The sequence below is a fragment of the Chiloscyllium plagiosum genome, unplaced genomic scaffold (genome assembly GCF_037043375.1).
Source record: "Chiloscyllium plagiosum isolate Xiang-an unplaced genomic scaffold, Cpla_swu_hap1 HiC_scaffold_6, whole genome shotgun sequence".
Lineage (NCBI taxonomy): Eukaryota > Metazoa > Chordata > Chondrichthyes > Orectolobiformes > Hemiscylliidae > Chiloscyllium > Chiloscyllium plagiosum.
The window spans coordinates 75,218,007-75,244,197 of NW_028270144.1; the positions used below are offsets into that span (position 1 = coordinate 75,218,007).

A 26,191-nucleotide genomic window follows, 5' to 3' on the forward strand; every position below is an offset into this window, starting at 1 on the left:
ACATGCTATACAAATGTAAGTGTTTCCAGATTTATTTCTCTCGTGTAATGTCTTGCAGCAGATATGGAATATATCTTTAAGTGACATGCTTATGATATCATCACTGTATCATGGCATCTAATGTAATATAATAGTATAAAGCTCCCAGGTTCCATCTTACTAAGTTGTCTTGCAGTGTGATATATTGAGGGAAGTGTGCTACAGTACATCTAAATTGCTCAGCTTGAGCCCAGACATGCATGTGCAGCGGAGAGTATTTCGGGGAGGGTTGCATGATTTGAGGAGAGGAGGGGCTAGTATCTCTTTGGTTAATGCAAATTGTATTGCATAAATGAGAGTGATCGTAAGTGTATCACTTCGTGATAATTGAAGATCATCATCTGTCATGTCATATCATATCACTTACTTGCCTCCACAAATACCTTGGGCCTCAATGTTGCGAGAGGAATGGAAACTTCAATTGTATGGAGAGCCAATGGTTGAACCTACCCTTAGAACCTCTCCCCTTGATTTACTTATCACTTATGAAACATTCAGACTGTGGAATGACAGAAACTTGACATTTAATTGTATCAAAGATTATTTCAAACAGATTCACTCATATTTCTGTCCTGGAAAAAAAAACGTTTAAGGCAATTTTGCTCAGGGGTCAATGACTACATTTAAATCTCAAAAGTGTAATGAGAATTTTCAAGGATAGCCGCAGTAAAGCTGGTTCCACCAATTGTAATAGGCTTCCAGCTCTTGGAAAAGTAAAGCAGGGACTCTAAGACTGCTTTTCAGATGGATTGGCAAGTGAATCTGGCAGCAGAAGAAATGCAAACAGGGAAACGAGAGGAAAGAGAAACAACTTATCCAGTTTGATGCATTAGTATCCCAATAAACTATCAACATGCAGGCGCCAGCAGTAACTTTAGAGGACAGTCCATGGACAGTCAAAACCTCATTACAACACTGTTTGGTGCACTACTGAACAATTTGTAAGGGGTGTTGCAGAATATGCAGGAAAGCAAGAACAGACTTTGGACAGATTGCTGACATGCTCTTGCCTTCCCCAGCTTTTCCAGGAGTAGCTTCTGTACTTTGACAGCAAGTCACTCAGCAGCAACTGGAAACCAGTTGATGCTGATGTTGATGTGATTAACAGTTAGTCAAGTGGTATGAAATTTTGTTGTAGGTGCAGCTCATCAATTCGCAGGAAGACTGTAAGGGAGATTGGACAACCTTGAAGCCACCTGCAGGCAAAGGTTTGTAATTGCATGATTATCTCCTGAGGACTGTTGTCATGAGTAGTGCTGGTGTTCCTTTTGATATAAGCCACCACCAAAACACCCATGTTGGTAGCTAAATTAATTAATTACAACCACTGTTTTCATATCTTGATTTTCTTAACTTGTGTCATTGTACTAATACCGCTATTAATTAATAGAGACACCGTTCCACCTTTTCCTAGTTTCCTGTCATTCCTAAATGTGACCCCTCAACATTCATATCCCTGTGATGGCACCTTTAGATCTTACTTACCATTTTTATTGCACTCAGTTCATCTGTTTGGTTATGAATGCTATGTACATTCAAATACAGTTTTTAATTTTATCCTTTAACTGTTTGTAAATTCTAATCATTTCTGTTAGTTGACTCTACCTTTTCTTGTCATGATCTGTTGCTTATTTTCCACATTAATACCTTGTGGTGTAGTGATACTGTTCCTCTGAGCCAGGTGGGCCAGGTTCAAGTCCCACTTACTCCAAAGGTATGTCTGGACAAGTTAAATAAAAATAACTACAGAATAATTTTAAAATACAGATTTCCTGAAAATAGTTGCTTTCTGAATATGAAAGCAACAGAAATATATGTCAACTTAGTTGTGATATACATAATATATTGTATTCACATTTCTTTAGGAGCCAATCATTCCAGTTACTGGATTCTTGGAAGGACATAAAAAGCTATGCTCAGAATGAAGGCAATGATGAAGACTTCCTCATAATGATGAGGTCACTAAGGTGGGTAGAGCATTTCATAAAAGACCTACTTCAAGAAAAGGATTGAATCTTCTGGATAGGTGTTTCATGATCTCAGGAGAAATATGCACCTATGAGTTAAATACTTATATCCTGGGTACATATGTCAATACCCATTGACATCAGATCCAAGACTGTATTTCCATTGGATGCCCAGTCTTGACCCTTGTTGAACTATTCTTCTTGCTCAAAGGAAGTGATGGGATAGTCAATGATATCACATACCTTCACATTGTGTAGAACAACAAATTGTGCAGAGCAAGCATTCTGCATGGTTATGTGAAACATTTGATATGACAAATTGTGATGATCCTTCAGATCTAGCTACCTCTCTGGTCCTCATTTTTAACAGGACTACGTTGAGTTAAATGTTTGTCCTTGTAAAGACATGACAGCAGTACACATATTTTGCCTTTATATTGGGGTTCCGCAGACTTGAAAGGAATTATGTCTTTTGAATGTAAGGACTATACATATTTAATTTACATCAACATATAAACTGAAAAATATGGAAGTTTGGACTACTTTGTTGCAGAAAATAACCCAGCTGATTTTCTAAATATATATAACTGTGTATTGCTTTGCGAGAACTGATTTTTACTTTTGTACTGGCACCAGGTACCTTTTTTTTTAAAAAAATAGTAACTGCTCAGCAACAGGGTTTAGATTAAAAGTACATTTTATCACAGGATCATTTGGGACACAGACCTTAAAAAACCCTGAAAGCAAGCCAGACCCATCTGTTTGTTTCTAAAAAGACAGCTGGATGGGAGTATGAATAAAGGGTTTGGCGGGATATGGGCCGGGTGCTGGCAGGTGGGTCTAGATTGGGTTGGGATAGCTGGTCAGCATGGACAAGTTGGACCGAAGGGTCTGTTATGAGCTGTACATCCCTATGACTCTATAAAAAGAAAAAGCTCACAAATACTTTGCAAAAAGAAAGCTTCTAATTCAAGTCACGACAGTGTCCAACTGAATAGCTACTGCATTGAGGATTGTCACAGTGGACAACAGATAAAAGAAAAATCTGAGAGAAAATTCACCTTGTACACTTTCTGATTCAACACTGATCCACAAACCTTGGCTTTTTAACCTATATTTTCCACCCACGATATTCCTAGAGACTCTCATCCATCTATGTGTGAAGGTGTGTGTGTGTTTGTGTTTAAAAAGGGGTACAGGTAATTTGCATATTAAGTTTATTAATCTGTGTTTACCAAATATTGATTGTTATAGTAAATACACTTTTCATCCTTGTTCATTGAAAACTGACATGAGCTTTTTTTCAGACAATGGTAATGACACTGGAATAACCCATAACTCAGTGCCAATGTTCTGTAGATATGGATTCAGATTCCTCCATGGTAGAAATGAAATCTGAATCAATCCAAAAAAAGCTAGACTAGTTGTGACCTAATCACCACTGTCAATTGTCGTAAAAGAAGCCATCTGTTAAGGATGGAAATTTGCTCCATCCTTACCTGGGCTTGTCTACATGTGACACCAGATCCACAGCAACTTAATTGACCATTAATGGCCCTTCAGGTAATTAGGGATGGGCAAAGAAAATGCTGGTCTATCCAGTGACATCTACAATCATGGACAAATAATAAAAATTGCATACTGTAAAGGTGTTAATCATTCCAGAGATTAAACTTTAGATTTCACATTTGTGCTGGCTTGATTTCCACAGCACTATTCCCATAGTTTAGATCAGAGTGGTCCTGGTATTGCACCTGACTAGTGATCAGCAATAGATGATATACCATTACAAAAGAGGCAGTGTTCTTAGTTTACTAGTGTTTATTGCATGAAAGCAAGAAATGCAACTGATACAGATACATCTGCTCCCACTGAAAGTAAAGTAGAATAACTTGTGGCTGACATCAGTAGAATGTCTGGAGCGAATGTAGCATGAACATTAACCCCTTCAAAATGATAACTTTATACAGCAACTTGCTGGGTCTTTTTCACTGTTTGCAAACTAATTTAACGTGCAATTATGAAATGTCTTCATGTTGAAAAGTTCCTTGTTATGCTGTCAGAGCCTTGGTGTCCACATGCACATAATCAATCCTCTCACACATGGTAATCCAGTGATGTCCTTGAATGGTATCACTCTATCTACCTGGTCAATTTCTGATATATTGCCCAATTTGCTGGCAAATGGCATCCTTCACTTTAATGCAGTACCCTGTATTGCGTATTGATGAAAAGGTTCCACAAATATTTCTTGAAGATCCCTGGAATGATTGTGGCATTAAAGCTAAGTACTATCACGATCACTGGCACAGGCATTAAATGTATAAGACATCCCATTGGTCTGAACTCCTCTGCCAGCACTCCACACTTGACTGCACAGTGACTGAATCTCCATGCAGCACAGCCTTTATTAGTTTGTTGTCTTTGCCTACATTGCCTTGCATTCTTGAGCCAATATACCCTCCTCACACCCTATTGAGGCTAGTCTTCCTATGGTTATGATAGCCCCACTTGATGGTTGAATCTTACTCTCATTTTTTCCTCTGATGAGGATGAGGGAAGTAAAGTGTACCAATCATGAACAATAGGAATCCTCAAGAGCTAAAACAACATAACTCACTTGTGCTGCCTTTATTACATGAAATGGATCAGTATGGGGTCAAATCGCATAATCACTGTGACTTTTTAAATCTTTGAATGACCCTCCATCTGCCCATTTCACAATGCAGCTAAATCAATGAGCTTGTGCCACCTGTTAGCAGGTGTGTTTGTGCTGCTGTATGGAAATGTGTGCCCTGAGAAAACTTATTGTAAATGGGCTGAACAGTCTCCATTGCCCATTGCTGCCATGTGCACTTTCAATCCCACTAACTGATTGCACCAGTGCTACTATCACTGTAGAGACTGATAACTATTAAGAGAGTTGAACTTCCTGTTATTAGTTCAATGGTGGGTGTGAGGGGAGGGGGGGGGGGGGGGGGGGGTGAGGTGAAGGAGGAGGAAAGAGTGAGCAGATAGGTGGAGTCATGGCCCAGAGAGAGAGGTAAAAAGGTAAGTAGAGAAAGGGATTGTTGATAATAAGCCAGGGTAGAAGAGAAGCTAGATGGGTGATAATGGGTGTTACAAGTAGTTGAAAATGGTTTGGCTACACAAATTGAGTTACAGTAATCAAACAACTTAGGCTTCAGAACAAGTTATCTGACCCTTTTCATTTACCCTAAAGTTAAAAGTTACATTCCCAAACTGAAATAATCTTTTAAACTTCACAATTGTAACTGAAATTCTCCACACTGAGAAGCCATTGGTGTTCCAGTCCAATGTATTCCCTCAGCCACCAAGACCATTGTCATGGTGCTAAGTAAATTCCAATCATTATTTCAATCAAGCTTTCCATCACCACCTAATTTCTCACACCATGACGGTGTCCATTTCTTCATTTTTATTTCTCAGGCCTATTGTATGATGAATATTCGCCACAGTCACCTTGACAAAAGATGCATCCGGTAACTTTGCCACCACCATCCTCCTTTTAGGTGGAGATAGAAAGATTAACTAATTTAGTGTAGTACAGCAAAACAAATTTGGCAGTTTAACGAAAAGAGGCTCTTGCCTTGAAAAAGATTTAATTTATTGCATGGTAGTGATCAGTTACAAGTTACATTGATTTGATAAACATTTTTGTTACTAAGGCTATGAGGGAAAGCTAGATTGGATGAACACCTCCTTCAAGATCCAGATCTATTCTCCCACCTAAGGCTATATAACATCACATGCACTAACCCTTTCAAAATCTAACACCTGATCTAACAGTAACAATTTTTTACAGTGAAGCAGTCAGTAAATACACATTCTTACTTTTGATGTGTGTTTCAATTTGTATTTTTACGATCTTACATGCTATCATTTAACTAAAAAAACCTAAAATATTCAAACTTCATTGATCAGAACCTGAAGTGTTGGATGGATTAGATTTAAAAGCAAAATCAAAAAGGATCTATTAACTATTACTCTCCCCCATCTCATACTCTAATTCATCATCTGCTATTAATTATAATGACCCAATACAGTGCAATAACTGTACTGTGATTTTAAATGTTGCACAAAAAAAAAGCAGCAGCTTACATATGACAAACCAACCATTTAACAGCCCATCTTGATGATACCATGGACATTACAAAATAATGTAGATTTATAATCATTAGTTGAAGAAAGCAACTCAACTGTGACATTGTTTAATTCATATTCAGAGTCTGATTTTGTTTTTGATCAGAAATATGGATGGGTGGTGGTTATGGTAATGTACACATAATTGCACACGGTAGTTTGAAAACAAATTCAATTTAAAAAAAGAAAATCTTAGCAGTAATAACAGCAACCATCAATGTGTTGAATTGTTTCATTCAATTCCATGAATGAGAAAAATAATGAAATTTTATTTTGTAAAAACTGAGTAGCTGCTAAACAGTGATTAATAGAAACATTTACAACATAATCATTATATGCTGTTAAATATGCTTTGCTCACTGACTTATAGCATATTAGCAATGTTGGATTATTTTGAGGTAACAGTTTCCATGCTGTGTTTTAGATCCAGGAGAAGATTCAATCTTATGAAGATGAATAGGCAGTGGATAATATTCCCTCTCTTTCTAATCTACTATATTGCTGTTCCTACATTTCAAACAAGGGTGTACATTTTATGTCAGAGAGGATTGTTGGTCAATCATACATGAATGATTTTCATTTTACTGAAATTTAAAATATATAACAAACAAGATAATATGCCTGCATCTGATTATAAAGGGTATTTTTTTTCTGATCTTCAGAAAAATAAATTTTCATTTTGTCAAATGAGGACCTCAAAATGCTTATGCTCCAGCCTCCTCCATTCTTTTTGTATTTAAGTAATGTTAAGATCTTCCATTCTTCCCACCGAAGTTCATAACCACACATTTTCCTATATTATATTCCATCTGCCCAGTTTTTGCCTGCTTATTTAACCTGTCAATATCCTCCTGCAGACTCTTTGTATCATTCCCACTACTTGCCTCCTTGGTGTTTTTGTATCATGTGAAGACTTAGCAATAAGTGTATTAACAATCATCAAGCAAGCTATTAATATCATACATGATTGTGGCCCAGCACTGAACCCAGCAGCACTCCACTATCTGAAACAATGGTGTATTACACCACATTTATTTCTTTAGTCAAATGTGACTGTGCTTTTTGCTTTTCTCTTACCTCAGTTTGCTTTCTAGCTTAAAAGAAAGCTTCAAATTATGATTAACATGGAAATACAAGGCTTACTGGCAATTTTTCAAAAGTAAATTTCGAGGGATGTTGATGCAATGTTTTGTTTATCCTTTGGAAGGATGAAACTAAAAACTTCTTTGGCACAACTGAAGGACTAGCTGCCAGTTTTCCATCTACAGTATCTCGTATGATGGTTTCAGTGTAGAAAATTGGCAAGGGATTTCATGACAACAGTATGTTTTGTTTCTAAGTCAAAGGAGGAGATGTCAGGACAACTTAAATCAAAAGCTTTGTCAAAGATAGGATGAAAGTCTGCACATAGGGATACAAGTTATTACTGATTATGAGTTGGCAAAACAGTTCTGTGCATTTAAGGAATACCCAGATTATCTGAACTGCATATTATAGAATTCTGTGAATGACTGAGAAACTTTACCCATTATCAAATGAGAGAGAGGGGTTTGGTAACTGAGAATGGGACTAGTGCTTCAGGGAAGGAGAAATGGCAGTAAAGGGAATTAAAATGAATAGCCTTGGACCTGAATGCATAAAATGAAACCATGCCCTCAGAGAACAGAAGTGGGAGTCTGGAAGAGTGACATCTCAGGCAATTGATATGGCAGCCCATAGACAGACAAGCAGATGCTGAAGTCAAGGAACCATCAGGACAGAACAGATGCAGCCGCAGGTAATTTGATAGTTTCTGGTTTGGTTTTAATTTGGAAATATTTATCAACAGAAGGAAATCATTTTGGTCTCACAGGAAATGGATTAACATGGAAAGTACTTGAAGATAACAGAATATTTTCCTTCCAGTGAGAGTAATTTTACAATGCAATTCAGTATTCAAAGCTATGTAATAGAACACCATTTCACACTGCCGTTACTTACATTCCATCTGAAAGACAAATATTAATTCTGAAACCAGCAGTTATATACAGATTTTAGTTAAAAACTAGAAATGGAAGTGAAATTCAAGAGTCAAAATTGCCTTCTAAGAAAACAAAAAGGACACAGGATTGTGTTACAACAATACTGTAAAATTATAAACAGAACACTGCAATAGTTACTAACACTGAGATACTAATCTGTGTATAACAAGACTCTGTAGATGTGAAATGGCAACATTGTGGTCATGCAAACATTTTCACATTATATATACTGCAAAATGTTGTTCATAATCTCTGTGGCATTCACTCCCAATTATTTATTTGTTTACTTGGCAAATAGCCTTAATTTATTTACACCAAACAAGCAATGGACTTAACTACAGGAATCATTCCAATTCATTCAGCCATCTATTCAATAGAGAATCAAGCATAACTATTTTTATGATAGTGATTATTTTGCCAAATTTATAATTCTGATTTCAAGTCTGAACAAACCAGACAGTGAAAATGCCTCTATAAATCTGCTACTTTATAAAGAGAAATTGCTGACAAGTACAGTGCATGATAATTGTTGCGATACAACCATGGGGCTGCTTGAATCATTATGATAGAGGACCAATCTCAGCCGGATCCATCAAAAACTGGTATAAAATACCTTCTAATTAAATGAACATACACATTCTAGAAAACTAATGTAACTAATATGAGCACAGAGCTAGCCCAACTTATATGGGGTCTCAGTTTCATCATATTTACCATTTTACATAAAATGTCAGATGTTATTATGTTTAATGCTACCTTGCCAACACCATTTTGTTAGTGATTCTGTTGCCAAGTAACTTTGTTTAATGCTGAATTTTAATTGGCAAACAATTACTTAACTTGCAGAGCCAAATAAGCATAACAATAATTTGTAACAAAGGATTCTTCATGTCAGTTCATCTGAGAAAATAAGCCCATATGCCACTAGTTTAATTTCAGTATTCAATTCAAATTGAATTGATGCTCCATTTAATGGCTTAGCTTAGGTTTAGCAATTTTTTTCTGCCAACGGCATGACCAGTGACAGCATCTTTGGTAATGGCAAACTGCTTGATTGTCTAAGTCTTGTATTCAGATTAAGTCTATTGTCTAAGTCGATTATATTCAGATTAAGTTAAAAATCTCTCAATACCAGGTTGCAGTCCAACAGGCTTATTTGGAAGTACTAGCTTTCAGAGCGCTGCTCCTTCTTCAGATAGCTGTGGAGCAGGATCATAAGACACAGAATTTATAGCAAAAGATTATAGTGCCATGGAACTGAAATGATATATTGAACAAACCTAGGATTGCTGTTTAGTCTTTCATCTTTTAGGATGGGTTGCAGGTTTCGGTTCATTAGGATGTAAAACCCAGAACTTTTCCCAGTCACATTCTCAAGATAACTTAAGGTTTTATAAAAAAAAGTGACATCTCAGCTCAGACAATGCATTGAAAGTGTGAGGTGAGAGTCTTTTTTCATGTATAAGTTCGAACAAGACTTCTTTGCTGCACAGGATCTCCAACTAGCACTATACACCAGATATACGGATGACATTTTCTTTCTCTGGACCAATGGCGAGGAATTACTGAAATGACTACACGTAGACCTTCTCTACGCCTCCACTTTCGCCTTTAAACAACCACTGAATCTTACACAGACCATTGTTCGCAGCAAACTGCCCAGCTTTTAGGACATTGACCACAACACCTTACAACCCTGTCACGGCAACCACTGCAGAACATGTCGGAGTGTCAACATGGATACTACCATAACATGTGGGGATACTAATTATTATGTATGCGGCAGGAACTCATGTGACTTGGCAAACGTCATCTCATACGCTGCAGGCAAGGATACCCTGAGGAATGGTATATTGTCAAGACCAAACAGATGCTATGACAATGGATGAATGGATGCTACGTAACAATCTCCAGACAGGGATATTCCCTCCCAGTCGGGGAACTCTTCAGCAGTCAGGGACACACTGCCTCGGATCTTCGGGTGACCATCTTCCAAGACAGACTTTATGATATGCAACAACGCAGAGAGGCCGAGCAATGGCTTGATAGCCAAATTCAGTACCTAGGCTGATATTCTCAACCGGGTACTTGGGTTCATGTTACACTACAGGTGACCCCACTAAACACACACACACGGATGGTGAGGTACTTCTGGCAACAAAGAATTTCCTCCACCCATTAGGGGTCTAGCTGACTATGAATATTCATGAATGGACATGTTAAGACTGTGGTGTCTTGATCCAATTCCTTGATTCTGGACTTATTTAGATCTGTCCATAGAATAATGCTTCCAGTGTGTAGCATGCCTGCAGTCCTACACTGTAGCTTCAGCAAGTTGATCCATCACTTTTTTTGTATGGTGGGTGTTGCTTCATATATGGTCAACACTACTGATTGAGACAAAGTTGGTCCTCAAGGTCAATGATATTGCTAATATAAAAGAATATTTCAAGATATAAAAGGTAAGATAATGGTGGATTACAATTCTACTGTTTGTGGCCCATTTTACCTCACGGACAGACAGGTTTGAGCTTTTCTGAATCTATCTTGTTTAGCACAATGGCAATGTAGCATATCATAGTATCTATCCTTAGCTCAAGGATGAGACTTCATCTGTACAAGGACTATATGTAATCTCTCCAATTGATATTGTTAAGGACAAATACATTTGCAGCAGGTAGATTGACAAGAATGAGGTCAAGTTGGATTCTTCCTTATATTAGTCTGCTCATGACCTACTGCAAGCCCTCAAGGAAGTTACAGATATAATAGTAGATACATATTACTCAAAAGTGTAATCAAATCAGAGTACACAGCATTATGAGTCCTGTGTGGAAACCAGAATAGATACGTCAGCATAGAGGTGGTGTGGCGCTAATCAAATTTAATGGATGATGCCCAAATTAAGATATTACCAATGAAATTCTACTGTTGTAGTTTTAACGCAAATCAGAACCAAAATTAAGTAAACAATAACATTTCAAATAAAAATGTAAATTTCATTGATATGATACAAAGGGTACATCACACCCAAATACAAACATTTATAATTCCCCAAACAAATAGTTAAAAAGCTACACAGTTCAACAACATTATGCTCTTTATTTAGTTAGGATTGATCAGTGTTTCAAACAGCTGCTTTTATTTGGGAGTTTCACATCTACAATTATTGTCTGCAGGGTAAAAATCATTTTAATATTGCGACTCGAGTCACAATGGTGCAGCTTTCCATAGGTCCTTTCTAAGCAACCCACTAGGAACACAGTGATTCACTGTTTAGCCAGTTCTGGGAAAGATATCCAGATCTTTAGTATCAAGATATTCACCCGCTTTCTAGGTTTTTGACCTTTTCAACCAACTCTCAGTCTGAAGACAACAAATGCCACAACAGGTCAGACAGCATCATGGAGACACAGCAAGCTAACATTTTGACTCTAGATGACTCTTCATTAGAGCTTGAAATGTTAGCTTTCTCGGTTTCTCCATGGATACTGTGAGACCCTCTGATATTCAGCACGTCATCAGAACAGATTCCAGCATCTGCATCAATTGTTCTGACGACTCTTTTAGGCTTTTTTGTGTGTGTTTACACTGGTGTCTTCACCACAGCTCCTTTGCTTGTAGACCTTCTTTGTTTTTACTAACTAAATGGCTTCAGGTCTTAATTTCCTTCTTGTTGGTACTACTGTCAGGACAGGTCTCACCAGGTCAGATAGACCTAATATCATCCAATAAAATTACAATTGATTCTATTATCGATTCAAATTCTTAAAAATTGTTACCAATCATTGAAATTCACAATTCAACACATTTCATAAGAAATTGCAAACTTTCCTGGCTGTATTGCCTTCAAGTCAAAGGTCCTCACACCATCCACTAAAAATTCCTTAAAAACAAGTGTCATCTGAGGTGATTTGCAAGGTAATAGAATTATTGTACTAGCCTCTCACCAACTAAAAGGCATTGGCAGATTTATTGATTTGTTTGAAGAAATATTTATTTACTCCATGAATTTGAAAAATATGCAGCTTGTTAATATTTACAACAGTAGCAAATGTACTAAATGTTAAGTATGTTTTTATGATCCATAAAGTTGTTAAACAAGGTTTATACTGCACTTATGGGATAGGATATTTAATTTATGGCATTAATGTTAAAATACTGAATGCTCTCCTTAAGATGTTTTTGTTGTATTTGCAACTTCAATAAGCAACTGAATAATTATCTTCTGCTGTTGAAAGATACATTAAATATTAAACTCTTCTCAAAATTCTCAATTCTACAGTTAAAGCCAGGTCTTTTAACCTTCAGATAGAACTGTGTTATGGCCAGATAAGATTCCTAAACATTGTATTTTTTTTTGGGGGGGGGGGGCACGGGTGAAAAAGAAATAAAATAAAAGTGACATTTACTGTGCAATATTAATTTTGTCCCCAGAGAGGCTTTCTTATTGAACCATAGCAATTTTCATGGCAAGATAACCTCTAATTGTAAGATGTTGTCATGATTGCTACAATATTGTCCTGGTTTTGTTTCATTGCAGACAAGTTACTTGGGTATATTCTACAGATTACACTGATAGCTGCCATAGTGCATGTGATAATTTAGAGGGTAAAGCTGCAGTGAGAAGAGTGAGTGGGTAGACCTTGAACACCACATGTATAAACGGCTCCATTATGAACAACGTTGACTGTCTTGTCTTTTGTTACTAGACTCATTGGATGCAGCTGAAGTGCATATTCCAAGGAACTTCTGGCTTGAACTTTGTAGAGAATTGATAGATATCATTCATTGTAAAATACCCATCATCTGTCCTATTCTTACAGCCACATACAATAGGCTCATAAGCTTCTGGTCAATGATTATTCATTTGAAATATAGACAGTGGCATGCTCAGGAATGGTCATGCAATTGAGGATTTGTAGAAAACTAAGCTACTGCATTGAGATGGTTATTACTTAGTGTACATGGTTAGGAGTTTTACCTGGTACTTATCATTCCCAAATCCAGGTGTTATCCAGCCCCTGCTGGAAGCAGACATTGGTCATTTTATAATCAATCAGAGGTCAAATTTAGAAAACTATCTGTCCATCTCAGGCTTGTAGCTGATTTGAAACAAATCAGCTCTTGTACAGTCTTCAACACTCTAGCCAGAATACATTGAGACTTTAGCATATTGTTGCAGTTGTTTTGACCTTCGTACCTCCCACGGTGTGAGAAAAATGTGTTCATGGACCGGTGTTGGTTTAATAAAACAGATATACCAGCTTCCAGAGAGACATTTTAATTAATCACTAACATGACACAACTAGTACTGTCCTGGACTGCCAAATGTCTAAAGGGAGTATTCTCTTCTTTTAAAAAAATTCATTCAAGGTGTGAGAGCATCACTAGCGAGGTCAGCATTTATTGCCCTTCACTAACTGCCAGTGGACAGTTCAGAGTCAATATTAGGTCTCATGTAGGCCAGAGCAGATAAGAAAAGCAGTTTCTTTCCCTAAGAGATGTTAGTGAACCAGATGGATTTTTCTGACAATTGACAATGGATGTGGTCATGATTAGACTCAATTCCGCATTTTTTTTAAAAAAAAAGACTTTAAATTCCATCTGCCATGGTAGGATTTGAATCTGGGTCCCCAGAGCATGACCTAGGTTTCTGGATTAACAGTCTAGTCATAATACCAATAGGCTATCACACCTCCTCCCTCCCTTCCCCCCCAAAAAAGTCCATTGATTCATTAGATATCTTCACTTTGTTAAGACTCGAGTACATTTATGTTCTCATGTATCAACCTTTTCTTGTTTCCTCTTCAGAATTTCAGTTAGTCTGAACAACATATCACAAAACTACTGAGTAAAGTTCAACAAAATCTGGTACAGGACTAATGTTCTTTAGAATGAAAAGACTGAGGTTGAGGCCAGCCTCACTGGTAGATGGAGTACCATGTGTGCATGAGCAAAATCAGAGCATTTCTTTTAAACTCAATTCAACAGCAAAGCTCCATTTGTCAAACAAAGCACCAAAGCCTATTTTTGCTGTACAATTAATTACAATATCTTCCATTATATAACAAATCCAGTCAACAATAATAACTATTCATTCCTGATGTCTTCATTATAGAATTTGCAATTAAAGTTTTTTTTAAAAACCTGCAAGTTATGGACAAGCTAATCAATAGCAGTCTTTGACAAAAAAGTTCCAACTTGAATGTTAATTTGAGGATCTCAGAGTGACTACTCATGATAGTTGTTTCATTAGTTATGATGTTAGTCTTGAGCTGCCCATGCCACATCTCACCTATTATCAGACAATGACCTTAATTTAGCAAAGACCACTGTGGTATTTGACTTTTTGAAAGTGTAAAAGCTGTTGATGTATTAATGGCATGGCAACACAAATGCAATTGCGCATGTGCCAATTGATCAGTGGCCAACCTAAATAGCAGCGCTGTTTGTATTCCTTACATTGTGTTCACAATACAAGGAAAAACTCTGATGGAATTAACATAATTAGTGATCAACTGTAGCAGTTCAAGGGCAATTACCTCAAAAACACTTCAAATTGTTAAACTTCTGGATACTTCTGTTTGCAATATTGTATGTACTTAATTAAACTAGAAGCAACTTCAAGTAGTCGTCATGTTTCCTTTGAACAGCAAAAGTATACAAGCATCTTAGGACACAAGGCAAGTTAGAATGACTTGGCAGTCCAAACAATCATAACTCATCCTTACCTGCATTAGGGAATGCCTAGCAGGTCTGCATATACTATTAAGATCAGAACATACAAACAATAAAAATCTTGGAATCAATGACTTACTGCTCAAATGAATACATTGTATACACTGTACAGTAATAGCAGTGCACATTATACTGTAGAACTTAATTTTTAAGCACTGATCAGGATTAGATTTTCTTGACACTCTGGTGACGTCTATTAACCTAAGCTCATTCAAAACTCTGCAACCAGTATCCTAACCAACATCATGCCCGGGTCATCTAATGCCTTAAAGTTTAAGATTCTCATGCATTCAATTTTCCCAATGAAAGAATTTATTAAAATTACCATCTGTACATTTATACAATTAAGTATGTCACCAAATATTTACAGTGCAAAGTTTGATAGCAGAGCAGTTAGATACAAGTAGAAATTACTTCACTGTATTAGGCAATTTGCAGCAGTTAAAACATTTCCACTTGGATATCACCAGGCTAATATGAGCACACGGAGAAAATAATGTCTAGATCACAATGCAGTATACCTGAATACATTTCTGCTGCCAACACTATTGCATATGCACACAACTTAGGAGAAAGTGAGGACTGCAGATGCTGGAGATCAGAGCTTAAAAATGTGTTGCTGGAAAAGCGCAGCAGGTCAGGCAGCATCAAAGGAACAAGAGAATAAGCCTTTCTTCAGGAATGAGGGGGGGTGTGCCAAGCAGGCTAAGATAAAAGGTAGGGAGGAGGGACTTGGGGGAGGGGCATTGGGAATACGATAGGTGGAAGGAGGTTAAGGTGAGGGTGATAGGCCAGAGAGGGGGTGGGGGGGCGGAGAGGTCGGGAAGAAGATTGCAGGTCAAGAAGGCGGTGCTGAGTCTGAGGGTTGGGGCTGAGAAAAGGTGGGGGGAGGGGAAATGAGAAAGTTGGAGAAATCTGCTTTCATCCCTTATGGTTGGAGGGTTCCTAGGCGGAAGATGAGGCACTCTTCCTCCAGGTGTCGTATTGCCATGGTCTGGCGATGGAGGAGGCCAAGGACCTGCATGTCCTTGGCGGAGTGGGAGGGGGAGTTAAAGTGTTCAGCCACGGGGCAGTTGGATTGGTTGTTGCGGGTGTCCCAGAGGTGTTCTCTGAAACGTTCCGCAAGTAGGCGGCCTGTCTCCCCAACGTATAGGACGCCACATCGGGTGCAGTAGATGCAGTAAATAATGTGCGTGGAGGTGCAGGTGAATTTCTGACGGATATGGAAGGATCCCTTGGGGCCTTGGATGGAAGTGAGGGGGCAGGTGTGGGCGCAATTTTGCATTTCTTGCGGTTGCAGGGGAAGGTGCTGGGAGTGGAGGTTGGGTTGGTGGGGGTGTGGATCTGACAAGGGAGTTGCAGAGGGAGTGGTCTTTCCAGAACGCTGATAGGGGTGGGGAGGGAAATATATCCTTGGTGGTGGGGTCTGTTTGGAGGTGGCGGAAATGACGAAGGATGATACGATGTATCTGGAGATTGGTGGGGTGGTAGGCGAGGACCAGTGGGTTGTATCCTGGTGGCGATTGGAGGGCGGGGTTCAAGGGCAAAGGAGCGGGAAGTGGAGGAGATGCGGTGGAGAGCATCGTCAACCACGTCTGAGGGAAAATTGCGGTCTTTGAAGAAGGAGGCCATCTGGGTTGATCGGTATTGGAATTGGTCCTCCTGGGAGCAGATGCGCAGAGACGAAGAAATTGGGAATATGGGATAGCGTTTTTACAGGGGGCAGGGTGGGAGGAGGTGTAATCTAGGTAGCTGTGGGAGTCAGTCAGTTCATAGTAAACGTCCATGTTGAGTCGTCGTCAGAGATAGAAATGGAGGTGTCTAGGAAGGGGAAGGAGGAGTTTGAGACGGTCCAGGTAAATTTGAGGTCGGGGTGGAAGGTGTTAGTAAAGTGGATGAACTGTTCAACCTCCTCGTGGGAGCACGAGGTAGCGCCGATACAGTCATTGATGTAGCGGAGGAAAAGGTGGTGCGTGGTGCCAGTGTAGTTGCGGAAGATTGACTGTTCCACATATCCAATGAAGAGGCAGGCATAGCTGGGGCCTATGTGGGTGCCCATGGCTACTCCTTTCGTTTGGAGGAAGTGGGAGGATTGGAAAGAGAAGTTGTTCAGAGTGAGGACCAGTTCAGTCAGTCAAAGGAGGGTGTCAGTGGAAGGGTACTGGTTGGTTTGGCGGGAAAGGAAGAAGCGGAGGGGTTTGAGGCCTTCGTGATGGGGGATGGAGGTGTATAGGGACTGGATGTCCATGGTGAAGATAAGGCGTTGGGGGCCGGGGAAGCAAAAATCATGGAGGAGGTGGAGGGCGTGGGTGGTGTCCCGAACGTAGGTGGGGAGTTCTTGGACTAAGGGGGACAGGACCGTGTCAAGATATGCCGAAGTGAGTTCGGTGGGGCAGGAGCAGGCTGAGACAATGGGTCGGCCGGGTCAGTCAGGTTTGTGGATTTTGGGCAGGAGATAGAAACGGGCGGTGCGGGGTTGTGGGACTATGAGGTTGGAAGCAGTAGATGGGAGATCCCCTGAGGTGATGAGGTTATGGATGGTCTGGGAGATGGTGGTTTGGTGCACACAACTACCAAATCACAGAAACAGTAAATGGACATCTGTGATTCAATAGTAAACATGCATTTTGGTTCAGTTTTCCACATTTAACAACATTGTTTAAATTTATTAAAATCTTCAAACACAGTTACTTGCTATTTGAAGCAAATGATTTTGTTTTCTTTTTAAAATCTGATACAATTCACAAATTGTAAAAATGTGCACTTTGGTAGAAACAATTTACATCATACTTTAGGAAGTGTCCTCAAGATAGTAAAGAATTGTAAGTCACCACTGATATTACCTTTTAAAGTGTCAAAGATATCAAAGAAACTTCAATTGAAATCAGAGGTGTTAATGAAGATTTGATATGGAAGAAATACCATAAATAAAGTGCAAATATTGATCTAATTTTTATAGATTGGTAAGCAAGATGTTCAAGACACATTTTCAAACAGTTCAAAAAGACATGACCAGGGCAAAATGAAACCTGAACATATCTTTCACTCAATATTTTTAAAACATCTTCTGCAAATAGTGATACAGATCAATCAGAAAAGGTTCCATGTGACCTGGATGAAAGCTTTCTTTATAAACAAGATTTGTAAATTAAATGCTTTCTATAAAAGCATTATTAGTTGAAGATGGAATATTACTTAAACAAAACGCAGTGTTAAGAGCTAATTGAGTTACAGCATGTTAACAAATGAACAGTAACATTGATAAATATATGATTGTGGATTAAACAGATACTTAACAGGATGAAAGTGGATATTTATTCTCATTTTCATAGATTTGAAAGTCAAACATTTTGCTTCATGAAAATTGCTTTTATGTTTCAAGATCGTTTAGATAAACCAGTATTCTTAAAGTAGCCAAAACATTCTTGCCAAATTCAATAGAATTACTGAAATTAAAATCTATTCAATCAGCTTCTTAGTCTAACCTCCCAATTCTTTCCCTTTAAAATTTTGTGGAAATTTCATGCATACGTCATGAATATACAGATTCACAAACTTGGCATATCAGAGACCAGACATTAATTTGCTCTCTTGGATCCTTTCTGTTCCCCTTCCCTCACCAGCACTCACTGACAGCCTGTAATCCATTATCACTGGTGGAAAAGTCATATCCATCTCAAATCTGAAGGAAAGTATAGTGCTTATAAATTCATTACGTAAAACAGCTGGTTAGGTCCAAGTCATAGATACACATAGGACATCATCCATTAGCATGTCAACGAACTGTCAGATTTTGAAATATATACATACTGGCCCAAGTGAGAGACAAATCCATTGCTCATACCTAAAAGTTATTCAGAATTATCGGACCAAAGTCTATTACAGATGCTCAGATGATCCAAGACTCTGAGTTTTTCTCAGAGCAGCAGGAACAGCCTATACATATACAATGGAAGGCAAATGTTCAAGGGATAAAGTATGATACTTGCACATTCACTGGACAACATTCCCAAATCGTCCAGTACAGAACAACGGTCTTTGTCAATAAGCAGGGCCAGGTTTTCGGACAGTGTTTTCTGCATGTTGCAAACTACAGCAAATAGCATCATCCTTAGTGATGGAGAATTTTAGAAGTTCCGGTAATGCTTGGCTGCATTTACTTTGTAAATCACTGCTACCTACTGGAAAGTTCTAGATGATGCAAACTGGTTTCTTTTTCTTCTTCTTTCTTGATTAGCAGCATACTCCTCTTCCCTATAGTGATCTTCAACAAGATAATCTTTCAAGTGACGAACCCACCATGTCAAGGCCACTATTTCATGACTGATTTCTGCGACTGGCAAAGTTCTGATCAGTAGCAGGCAGGCTCTGGTATTTTGTAGCACACTGGATATGAGCAAGACGGCCGTCTGGATATCGCACAAAGACTGGTTCTGTGAAAAAACCCTGGCATATTTGGCAGACTTTTTTATCTGAAAGTGTAATAATGTTTCCTCTTGATTTTACCTGAATAGTGTGGAGTAGAAAGCAAAAACACGGGACTATTTTTGAGTTCACCTTGGTTTAAGATCTTAAAAACTTGCATTAAATAGATATTTACCAACCTAATGATACAGAATATTGCAAGACACCTTGCATAAGTTATAACTGACAGAAAAAAAAACTTTTTATATTGTACTGTACAAAACAAGTATAGTGGGACATGATCTTTGTCAATCATATCCTGAATTTTGAAACATGACTTTTTGGGTCCTGCCATTTGGAAGTTTCGACTTAACCCTTGATAAAAGCTCCTCGACTCACCACCTGGTTTATATATCTATCTTGTGGCTGACAGAAAAAGAATAAAAACATATTTTTGCAACATAAAAGGTGAAGCCAGAGGTAGTTCTTTAACAGACAGCATTTAATACTTTGCTCCCAGTGAAAATTTATCTTGGGAACATAGTGAGAAATTTCTTAATGCCTAATGTATACTCCATGCAGAGGTAAAGTCAAGATAAGACTGGTGCCCAGAGAGACAGACAGAGAGTGTGGATACTTGATTAACAATCTAATGTTGCACTTATACAGTGAATGTTGTTAATTCTTCAACTTAATGAGACAAATTTATTTTGAACAGTTTCAACATTGCATCCTCAATGACTAATCAGATTTCTCTCAGAACCCAAGATGGACAAGACATTGTGATGGGGCATAAAGAATTGGTCACTGACTAAAAGTACACCTTTGGACAATTTATTTTGACTAATCTCTTATCCATCAAAACTCTAATTATACAGGCCCAGCTGAAAAACCTTCAGAGGGTAAAACTCCTGTGCCATTATCAGTCAAGTGGATCTTTTCTGAACTGTTTCAAGTTAACTTCTTTTAAAAAAAAGACTAAAATTGTATACTTTTTATACCAGCCTTCCGAATGACTTGTAGCACCTACATACTAACCTTCAGCAATTCATACATTAAGATACTCATCTCCTCTATGCCTTAAACTTGTGCAATCTCTGTCCATTTAAACAATATGTTGCTTTTTTTTATTCTTATTGCTAGTGGACAAGTTCACTTTCCCACATAATACTCTATCTGCCAAATATTTGCCCATACATTTAAAACATATCTATATCCCTTTTAGGGTGACTATGTCCTCTTCACACCTTACTTTCCTACCTACCTTTGTATCATCAGCAAGTTTACGAACCGGACATTTAATCCCTTCATTCAAGTCACTTGTATAGATTTGCAAATAATTGAAAGCAGAATTCTGATCCAGTCATTTGCTACTTGTCATATGTGCTACCCAAAATGAACCCATTAAGTGATAGGATTAGACATGAAACCATGGTAGTGGCTTGAATAAAAGAGATGTTGGAAAGTAATCCATGAGGGTAGAGTTTAATAAGGAAAGTTGTTGTGATCCATAGGCCAAGCTCCTGTCAATGCAATCATCAACTTTAAAAGATGGGGAATGACAAAACTTTTTCTTGCAAGTGGTTGGTCACTGTTCAAAAATGTGCAGAGGACTTGTAATTACTGATCTGCTGGCAGAATCCAGTCAGGCAGTGGTTGAAAGGGTCAGCAAAAAAGGAAGGAGTTTGGCAAGATTAAACTAAGCTCTTTGGGAACATCTACAAAACATTGCCTTACAAATAGAATGTTACTGAAATTCTCAATTACATTAAATCCTAATCACTATGGAAGAGCATAAGATAAAGATGAATATTTATACATAACCAGCAGATATTAAAGTTTTTAGTTATTATCTTAATATAGAAATGTAAATACAAATTTAGAATAGCTCTACTTGTAATGCTCAATTGTTTTTTAAACTTAATCTAATATAGGGCGTCACGATGGCTCAGTGGTTAGCACTGCTGCCTCACAGCACCAAAGGACGCAGGTTTGAGTCCCACCTATGGCGACTGTCTGTGTGGAGTTTGCACGTTCTCCTCATGTCTGCGTGGGTTTCCTCCAGGTGCTCCTGTTTCTTCCCACAATCCAAAGATGTGGAGGTTAGGTGTATTGGTCATACTAAATTGCCCGTAGTGTTAGGTGCATTAGTCAGGGGTAAATATATGGTAAGGGAATGGGTCTGGGTGGGTTACTCTTTGAGGATCGGTGTGGACTTGTTGGGCTGAAGGGCCTGTTTCCATACTGTAGGGAATTTAATCTAATTTAATATGGAAAATTGAAAACAAATGAAATTTAAGTGTACGGCTTCATTCTACAAAAAGCTACCCACCTTTGCATATTTATAATTTAAGTTTTCAGATCTTGCCAAGCCTGATGTAAGTTCTGCTGTGCACTTCGAATGAAAGCTCCCTCTTATTGCCCTGGTTAGGAATGGTGAAAGCAGTTGAATTGACCAATTATCAGGGACCTGCTGTAAAACTCGAACTGCATCAAATTCAACAGCGTAGTTATTTAGAAGGTCCACACCAGCCATTGCTAACACATCGCTGGTGACACCTGGCTGCAGGTAAAGTGCTAACAACATGTGAAAGAGCCTCTGCCGACATGTAGAATCTTTTCCGTCAGAATTCCACAAACAGTAGTCCTCAGCTGCTTGGAAATCCTTTAACTTGTGAACTAGTATTTCAAGAGCTTTCTCATGTTCTTCCAGTTTTCCATGTAATATTGCACATTCCATATAGAGATCAGTATCTTTAATTTTACCTGTGGGAGGCAAAGGGGATAATAAATATTAATCTCTTCATTAGAAGATAAACACTAGTTTCTGCCTTTATAGTGGCAAAGTGTAAAGCAATTTTTCAACCACTATGAATACATAGAGATGCCTACAAGCCAGATACACACACTTTGCAATAAAATACTTTACTGCTGGCAGTAGCCTCATAAAAATCCAATAGATGAGACCACAGTGTGCAGAGGTTTCTCTTATTCAAGAATTTTCTATTTTAAGTTTATTCTTTTCATGGGATGTGGGTATTGCCCATCCCCAATGTTTTGCTAGACTATTTTAGGGACAATCATGCCAGAACTTCCACAGCAGAACTTACAACAACTATGCTGCTGTGGGTCAGCAGTCACATGTGTCAAGACCAGATAAGGTTGGCAAATTTCCTTCTCTACAGAACATTTGTGAACCAGATGGGTTTTTACAACAATCGAATGATTCTTTCACAGTCACCATTACAAAGACTAGCTTTTAATTTCAGATTTATTACATTTAAGTTCTATCACACTGGTAGGATTTGATCCCACATTCCCAGAGAATTTAACTCACAAAAGAAACTTTATGTCAGTCTATATCAACCAATATAGAGTTACTTGCTGGCCTTTCAGCATAAGCATCAGTTAACTATCAACAGAACAGCTCACCACTGAAGGCAAGCAAAACCAAAACAAATTGCATCTTTGGTTTGAAAATCAAGGAAGGGCTTATGCCAACATACTGAGATAAAGCTAGACTTACAATGGAATAAACAAGGATGGACAAAGCCATTTTTCTCCTTTTTACGTAATGAATACACAGGATATGAACATATATTCATTTTCAAGTGAATAATGTAAGCTTAAATATTATAGATTTTACTTTGCACTGCTTTCAGGTATTAAATTTATGACAATATGATGGCAAGATTTACCTAGCAAAAGATGAACTCTATAGAGATTAGAGTGTTGAAGCAGGTTCTTGAGACTGCGACGAGCTGAAATTAGTTCTTCTGAAATGCTACCTGACTGGGGATGCAATTCTAGAACTTTATCCAAGTACAGAACAGCCAAATGAGTGTGGTACTTTTCCTTCTGTAGATGCAAATAAATCAAGGATAGTTCAATCCAATGATTAAAAATAAAAAAAACAGGGAATAAAGATTTAACAGAAACTGGATAAAGGGCTTGAGAACTATCAATTAGCTAGATAGAACACAGTCTTTTCTGATCCTATACGTTCTTATATGCTTATCAAACCAGCTTTAGACAACTTGAACTGCAGCCATGGCAACCAAGAATGGCTATTTAATACAAAGAGACATCTCTGGAAATACAATATGAATGAAACAAAAATATATAAGTGATTGAATAGATAGTTTAATCAATTGGTTCTACAACAACTTCAAACAAAAAACAAAAAGGACACAAGGACTCCAATTCAAACTACTGAATGGAATACAGCAAGCTTTATTTTAACTGGCACCTCAAAAAACCAACAAAAGTTACATATCTCACATACTGGAGGTTTAATGTATTATCGCGATATCAGTAGTCAGTCGAGGGTGCAAGTAAGGCAACTCTCTGCTGGTAAGTTTTACTTATGGCAAGGTTGTATTATTAAAGTGATTTATGCTATAAGTATAACAGCAATGTATGTATCCCCTGCATTAAGTTTCTATTACTTAGAGTGTGTTTTTACTTAGATTACGTGGACCTCTTGACCAACCAAAATATTTGGTCAACCGGCACACGCCTGGTACTATAGGTGTCGATTTGTTGTACTTCAAATTAATGTTATAAATGTTTTTACAGGGTGGAATAATGAAGGCGATCCATTTAAGTGTTTTAATAGTTGGCTGCTGTGGTGAGATGCAGGGAGGTAAGAGCTTGAGACTATGACCTTTCATGATGCATGAGCTAAGCAGAGTCAAGTGGTCTTTCGCTTCTGAAAATTTATTTTTAGTTAGCTACGTTAAAAAGGTAATTTCAAATGTTAAGTTTCTAAAGAAATGTACTCCACTAAAAGTTATTTCAGTAGTGATGACTGCTCAATATGGCATAGGCTAACTGTACTATTCAGCATTGTATTGAGTGTTTGCATAGTTTAAAGGCTCCAGTACAAACACAGTTACAAGTGTTTTGTGAAATCTAGGTTTTTCCCACAGAAAGAACATTTAAGACCCACATTTATGCATTGCAATATTTTTCAATTTCCAAGCTGTAAGTTCAAATTACAAGGTTTGCTGAAAGCTCACCTGAATATTTCTATCAAATACCAAGTGTTCCAAGTACATGACAACAGCTTTCTTATACTTGTGAAGGTAGTTGACAATGTCATCTGGATTCATATTTGTCTGGTTTTCATCTAAAGGTCGCCTTGTGAAAATTTGTACACCAACCTACATCAGAACAGCAAAATGTTAGGTATATCACTGTAGGGATTTCCAATTTACTTCAGCCTGAACATTTTACAACTATGGGAGAAAGATAAACCACTCTGCCTGTCCATTACTTGTTCACAGAAACTATGTATGTTCTTAGCTAAACAGAGCATACGCATTGCACCTCAATTTGACCACAACCAGCTCAGGAACTAAACAGCAAAACAAGACATTACCTAAACAGCTTCCAGACTGAAGGAATACACTCCTTAGATGATGTGATAACAGATTTTCCACCTCAATAGTATCACTGCTCCTGCAGCCCCAACGGCATCCCCAGTCTCCTCAGGTGCTGAAACTCTACAAAGCTTACCTAGACTGAGCTGCACCCAGATACATGACAAGAATGCACACCACCCTGCAGACCCATTGAAATGAGGATACTGGACATTAGCACCTGCTCTAGCAGAGGAACGGAACCTCCTGTCACAATTATTACCTGATTGTTACTACCAGACAACCGACTGTTTTCCATTGAATGTACTTTAATTCATATTGTTTTGTAATTAACATTACACTACTGTAACACTATAAAAACTGTCTGTATTTGCAGCTCAGAGAAGAGAATCCTTGACTTAATATGCAGAGTGTCTGTTCTGTACCAGTCCCGTCAATTTCTCTTCCCCAGGATATCATGAGAAATAAATCAGTATTCCTCAATTTCACAAGATCTGTGTGATCTCTATTTGTAATTCTTCGACAATAACTGATTTATCACAAGACACAAGCTTGGGAATTTCTCAATTACACAAAATAAATACAAGCCTAAAATTACTTGACAGATGTGTTTGCAGGGAATAAGGAAGCCTTCTATCTCTCCTCATCAAGCCCAATGTATTTGGCTAAAGAAAATTTAGGAACAGCCTTCATTGATAGTCGCAGGTTCCATACCCCACTGCTTGTCTATCTAGCTCAGGTATATACTAATCGGCAATTTGTTCAGCTAAAGGAGTTTTTTTTTAAAAAGGAAACATTTTCATAGATCTATTCAGCACCAATTCTGAAGCTGGTTGGTACTTCATGATAAATGCTTTAATTCATCAAAAGTGATTTTTATTTTTAAAAACCTGTATAAAACAGATTCATGAGATCAAAACAATTTTTCAGTTTATAAACAATTTTTAAAAATCTTTTCAGTCTCTATACCCTGCAGCCAAACTAACCTCCACCATTTTGTTTAATAGACTATTGATGCTCATAATTACAATGAATAAATATAACTGAATATTGTCAAATAAAAGTAATTCAGAAATCAACAGCATTTTATCTGGAAAATAATTTCCCATGTTACTATCAAAATAAAGTTGTGCTCGTTAACGATTATGAGGTGCCTGTGCTTTATACATTCTACAAAGAAATTTCCAGATGAGGCCAAATTGCCAAATAGTAATAATGAACATTTAAGACAACACATGTAGCACTGCATCCACGAGACAAAACAACAAACCTCTTCATTTTTCTGCAAGGCCCAGTCTGCATACTTCCATACCAGTTCATGGTTAGAGCAGAAACTGAGAAAATCCACAATATACTCAAAAAGATCTGAACGGGTTGTATCCTGGAGCTGTCCTTCAACTATCTTCACCCATAACTATTAGAAACAAAAAGCAAAAAACAACAATTTTTGTATAAGTGCCCCAAATGATCA

At 37.9% G+C, this 26,191-nt stretch overlaps 1 protein-coding gene across 2 annotated transcripts in view; it reads right to left on the minus strand.

Moving 5' to 3' along the window:
• Window positions 1-15,226: 15,226 nt before the first annotated feature.
• tgfbrap1 (transforming growth factor, beta receptor associated protein 1) overlaps window positions 15,227-26,191 on the minus strand; it is a 61,747-nt gene continuing 50,782 nt past the window's right edge. For both annotated transcript variants that reach the window (XM_043691747.2, XM_087988125.1), the window contains exons 8-12: window positions 25,991-26,134; window positions 24,358-24,501; window positions 23,035-23,194; window positions 21,669-22,102; window positions 15,227-19,438 (exon numbers count right to left, since the gene is read on the minus strand). In XM_043691747.2, coding sequence (XP_043547682.2) covers window positions 19,250-19,438; window positions 21,669-22,102; window positions 23,035-23,194; window positions 24,358-24,501; window positions 25,991-26,134 — 1,071 coding nt within the window. In that variant the 3' untranslated portion in view covers window positions 15,227-19,249. The remainder of the gene's footprint in view (window positions 19,439-21,668; window positions 22,103-23,034; window positions 23,195-24,357; window positions 24,502-25,990; window positions 26,135-26,191) is intronic.